The sequence below is a fragment of the Monodon monoceros genome, unplaced genomic scaffold (genome assembly GCF_005190385.1).
Source record: "Monodon monoceros isolate NGI ecotype Baffin Bay Population unplaced genomic scaffold, NGI_Narwhal_1 Super_Scaffold_12, whole genome shotgun sequence".
NCBI lineage: Eukaryota > Metazoa > Chordata > Mammalia > Artiodactyla > Monodontidae > Monodon > Monodon monoceros.
Genome location: NW_021703768.1, coordinates 118,213,627 through 118,219,058, shown reverse-complemented (window position 1 = coordinate 118,219,058; position 5,432 = coordinate 118,213,627). Strand labels below are relative to the sequence as shown.

Below are 5,432 nucleotides of genomic sequence, written 5' to 3'. Positions count from 1 at the left end.
GGGGTTCCCATATCTGTGACGGTGATGGTGATGTTGTACTCGGCTCTTTCTTCTCTATCTAGTGTTTTCTGGGTTACTAAGGTGTAAAAGTTCTTGACTGAAGGTTTTAGAAGAAAAGGGAGGTCATCCTGGATGGAGGAACTAGTTTTCCCATTGTCCCCAGAGTCAGGATCTGAAACACTGAAAACAGCAACTACAATGTCAGGGGAGTTCTCTGGGATGGGAGTGGTGAGTGCAGACACTGTCACTTCTGGAGGATTGTCATTCACATCCACTACTTGCAGGAGAAGAGTGCATTTTCCTGAAAGACCTCCCCCATCAGTGGCCTTGATGTCCACTTCATAAGACAGAACTGTTTCAAAATCAACTTTTTTTCTCAGTCGAATTTCACCTGTCATAGGATTTACCTCCAAAGTTTTACTGATATCTTCTGAAGGCTGAAAGAATGCGTATGATATTTTCCCATAGACTCCACTGTCTACATCGCTGGCAGAGACAGTGACAACCAGGGAGCCTACGGGGCTGTCTTCGGGAATATGCACCTTGTAGAGGGACTGCTCAAACTCAGGGGCGTTATCGTTAGTGTCCACCACTTCAATGCGCACCTGGGCGGTTCCATACCGAGGCGGAGAGCCGCCATCCAGCGCTGTCAGGGTTAATGAGATTTCAGGCTCCTCCTCCCGATCCAGCTCTTTGTCCAACACCAGCTCAGGGTATTTTCTGCCATCGCTGCGATTTTGGGTTAGAACCCGAAAATGGGAGTTGGGGCTGATTTTATAGTTCTGAACATTGTTGCTGCCTACATCCAAGTCCAGAGCATTACTCAGAGGGAATGAAATTCCTATAGGACTGTTTTCCGGTATTTTTAGAAACATTTCTCTTTCAGTGAACACGGGGGAATGGTCATTTATGTCTTTCACTCTCAGTTCTGCCTGAAATATCTCTAACGGTTTTTCCATTAATACTTGGAAATGTAGTATGCAAGGCTCACTCGGACCGCATAGCTTCTCTCGATCTAGTTTGTCATTTATGAGCAAATCCCCAGTCTGAACCTTGAGCTGCAAATGCTCTTTGTTCCACTGGGAAATGATCCGGGCACCGCGGGTGGACATCTCTGTCAACCCCAGCCCCAGGTCTTTTCCTACATTTGCCACAAAGAAGCCTCTTTCTGTTTCTTCCACTACTGAATAGGGCCCCAACTCTGCGCTCGCCCCATACATGCTCAGCAAAACAAAGAAAACTAGGACTTGCCTTTGTCTCGGATTGTGCATCCATCCAATCTCCATTGCTCTTTCCTGAAAACTGAGTTCACAGGAGCTTCATATATGCCCAGGATCCTGGTAGTCCGGTCCTGCAGTATAGCAGGTCAGAACTATGTCTCTAAATACAGTTTTAAAGAGGTTTCACGCACATTGTGCTCTGACTGAGAAAGCTGTTCTTCAGCTTCCAGGCAGTGTGAAACTGGCTGGATCCTGGAGCTACGTCTGCAATTCTGTTTCTCACCACCTTAACCTGCAGCGCCACCATGCGTTCTTACTATGTCTTATCTTTTCTGGTTTAACGTTGGATGCAAAATTCTCCTAAGTGTAACACATAGGCTGTGTCAACCATGTTCTGTAATATGGAACACTTAGTTCTATTTTCTTGTGGTTTTTATGAGTTCAGAGAGAGTTGTGTTGTTACACAGGAAGAGTACTAAGAGCAAACTTTCATTATGTTGACTGTTTAAAGCTGTTCAGGGTGAATAATTAAATAAAATAATTTAATTAACATTTAAGCTGAGAAGAATATAAATTTAGAAGCAAAATATTTCTGAAATAATATGGGAACAGTTTCACAAGTACATTATTTTCATGGTACATGTTATAGAATTACAGATGAGTGGACACTGCAAAATTGCAATCAGTGATGGTTCTAAAGAGAGTATTTTATCAACGCCTTATTAAAGAGTAGATTACTTCCTCTTCTTTTCAACATCTAAGCCTGAGGACATGTGTTTTTGAAACTTTCAAATTATCGGAAAGTTATTTCCCAAAAAGGCAGTCTAAGGGTTAGGCCTGCCATGTTTTGGGATTTTTTTTTTATCATGACAAGAATAATTTGTTTTATTCCTTTTAAAAGACAGGTTTAATGAGATGTAATTCACATACCATACAATTCACTCGTTTAAAGTCTACAATTCAGTGACTTTTAGTATATTCACAGAGTAGTGCATCCATCACCACAGTCAATTTTAGAACATTTTCATCATCTAAAAAAACCCCAAAATACTCTTTAGTTCAGATTTTCCATTTTTAAAATTTAAATTGAATTCCAGTAAAGATTCATAATGTTTTTATAAATCCAGTGTTTTTGTTAACAATCTGTAGAACAATTTTTGATAAATACCTTGTCTAGGGTTAAAGCATTCAATCAATGGGGTCTAAACTTCTGTTATAAAGGTCTTTGTATGCCTTCCTTTGGCCACAGGTGGTCCTGCTAGACCAGATAATTTTCTTCCAAGCTACCTGCGGTAGGCAGAATAATGGCCACCCACCGAAAGATGTTCATGCCCTAATTCCCCAAATCTGTAAATATGTTATCTTACATGGCAAAAGAGAATTCACAGATATAAGTAAATTGAGGACCTTGTCGGGGGTAGGTTATCCTGGATTATTTGGGAGGGACAGAACCTTTCCTGGCTATGGTCAGAGGAGTGATTACACCCCTCTGTGATTACAGAAGAAGTGGACTAAGAGAAACAATGTTGCTGCCTTTGAAGATGGATGAAAGGGGCCATGAGTCAAGTACTGTAGGCAGCATCTAGAAGCTGGAGAAGAGAAAGAAATAGATTCTCCTCTAGAGCCACCAGAAGAGAATGCACCCCTGGTGACATCTTGAATTTAACCCAGTCATACCCATATCAGACATCAGATCTACAGAACTATATAGTAGTGCATTTTTATTGTTTTAAGCAACCAAGTTTGTGATAATTTTTAATAGTAGAAATAGAAAATGAATACATAAGCATGAAATTTCATGCACCCAGCATCTGAGTCAACAAAAATTCATCACTCTACAAAATTGGATTATCACAGCAAATGCTGAAGAATGTCTGATTCGGCTCTTGTGAGCTATCCTTTCAGAATAAAGTCATTTATGACCCTCTAAATCTTTTTTCAGCATAATTTTTAAGAGGCGTTGTCAAAGACATATGGTTAGTTTCAATAGAAAATAACTGGAGCCTATCATCTTTATTTCTATTTAATTTCCAGAATCTCTAAATTATTTAGTGATAAAAATTCCTCCACATCATTGCCTATACTTTTCTGAAATTAGTTATTTCATTTAGAGCTAATACTAGAATAGCAACTGCTTTCAAAGAAATAGTGCGCTAAAATGAACACAGTATATTTAATTTGAATAAGGGACTTACAGAATGTATATAATAAACTTTCAAAAAAAAGAGAAAATATATATTAGGACTGATAGAAAAAGACTGAAGGAATAGTACAAAAAAACTCAAGAAATACAACCATAGGGTAATTCTACTCCCTGTTTAGGGCCTTCATTTCTGCAATAATGAATGTGATATGTTGAGAAGGTACAGGAAGGTAATCAGGCTAATAAGATCATGATGAAGGTCAATTGTGATACCTGACCCAGCTTACTTAGGTCAGTGCTTCTGTAAGAACTTTGGGTTTATTGGTCCAGAGCAGTGTGATCTCTGTTATAGAAACAAAATCAAGCTACAGACTAAAATTTACATTTCTATATAGGAGTTCAATTCATGCAATAGAAGGATTTCACTTCCTTGGTTAGGAAGACAATGCCACCAGTTAATGCCTGCTGTGATAGCGTACTGGTTAAGAACTGGAACATTCCATTCAAGTAGACTTAGAATATATTCCAAGTTTTTCCTTTTATTACTTCAGAATTGTGAACAAGTAAAAGAGGAAATAACATGCCAACTTCCTTAGGGTTTGGCAGAGGATTAAAAAGATAATGAATGTAAAGCACTCTGTACTCTTAAGTAAATTAGAAATCTAGGAAAACTTGACAAAGATCAATTAGATCAAACTACACACTTAAGATCTGCCCATTTTACCGTATTATATAACATTTTAACAAAAAGTCTTACTGTGAAAGCATTAGGATTGGATTCCACTGGAGGTAGCACAAAACTAAAATGATGGTGGCTTAAATGAGATAGAAGTTCCTTTATTTCTTATGTAAAAAAAGCTCAGAAGTGAGCAATCCAGGGATGACATGGTAACTGTGATTATCAGGGGTCCTCATCTCTTTAAAGTTTATTCTATACTGACTGTCTTGGTCCATTATTTCCATCCTTAGTGTTGCTTTATGGCTCAATATGACTGATTGTGTTCCAACCAAGACTCCCACATTCCAAGCAGCAAGAAGCAGGTAGAGAAGGACAAAAAGGGACCCCTTCCTAGATGAGTCACCTCCCTTTTAATGGCCTTCTTGGAAGTCTCTAACAACATTTGCATATACATGTAGTCAAATGTCCCGTTTTAGCTGCCAAGGAGCCTGGGAAAACGTTCTTTTGACTAAGCACACTAATGCTCTAAATGAAATTTGGAGTGTGTTACCAAAGAAGAAAAGATGAATGGAGATTGGACAGCTACTGCATTTTCTGTCACAATACGACCAATGTTTCTCAAGTGGGAAAAGCCAATTTCCTACTATGCCCTTTCATCACACTGGATAAACACAGTGTAGCTTTTTCTCCCCTTTTACACCAGGGAAACTAAATGGAAAGCAATTACAATAATTATATTAAAACTAACACTGGTATATTCATGAATATACAATTAATAAGAGAAAATAAGAATAAAGTGCTATGAGAGCAGAATAAAGTAAGAGCCAGATTCTCACTGTACCAGTTCTCTCTCCTTCCTGATTGGGCATGCTTCAGTGTGTTGGTGCAGTACTGCTCTTATGTACTTAATGGTTTAAAACCTAATAAGAAAAACTCAAGGAAATATAACTGATTATATAGAATTAATTTCCCACTGTTTTTTTAATAACACATTTCTAAGCTATGCCAGAAAGAACCTGTACATTTATTGACTTCAACAGTGTTTTGAGAGGCAAGATTTAGGACCATTAATCTTCTTACAGTAATGAAGAAAAGATAGCTTTCTTTAAAACAAAATTTGCAAGCAAGTTTAGTGTAGTTTAAAGTTCATGATAGGTTGCCAGAAAAACCATCACCTTGAAGTATCATCAATTTAAAATATATGGAACGTGAAACACAATTGCTGTCACTGAATACTGAAACCAAAATCTTTCCTAAAGTTGGGGGTTTCTTCTATATCTGGGCCAGGGGAATGGCCCGGAAAATTGGTCACAATTGGCTTCAGAAACTTGAACTCGCTGGTCCCAGAGCCCCCCTTCAGACACACCTCGTACTGGTAGCTCTGGGACAG

At 38.5% G+C, this 5,432-nt stretch overlaps 2 protein-coding genes across 3 annotated transcripts in view; both read right to left on the bottom strand.

Annotated features, from left to right (window-relative positions):
* LOC114891615 (protocadherin gamma-C4) overlaps positions 1–5,432 on the bottom strand; it is a 123,567-nt gene that overhangs the window by 85,716 nt on the left and 32,419 nt on the right. The gene's annotated exons all lie outside the window — the stretch shown is intronic.
* LOC114891616 (protocadherin gamma-A2-like) overlaps positions 1–5,432 on the bottom strand; it is a 33,758-nt gene that overhangs the window by 3,293 nt on the left and 25,033 nt on the right. For both annotated transcript variants that reach the window (XM_029215820.1, XM_029215819.1), the window contains exon 2: positions 6–9. In XM_029215820.1, the coding sequence (XP_029071653.1) occupies positions 6–9 (4 nt within the window). The remainder of the gene's footprint in view (positions 1–5; positions 10–5,432) is intronic.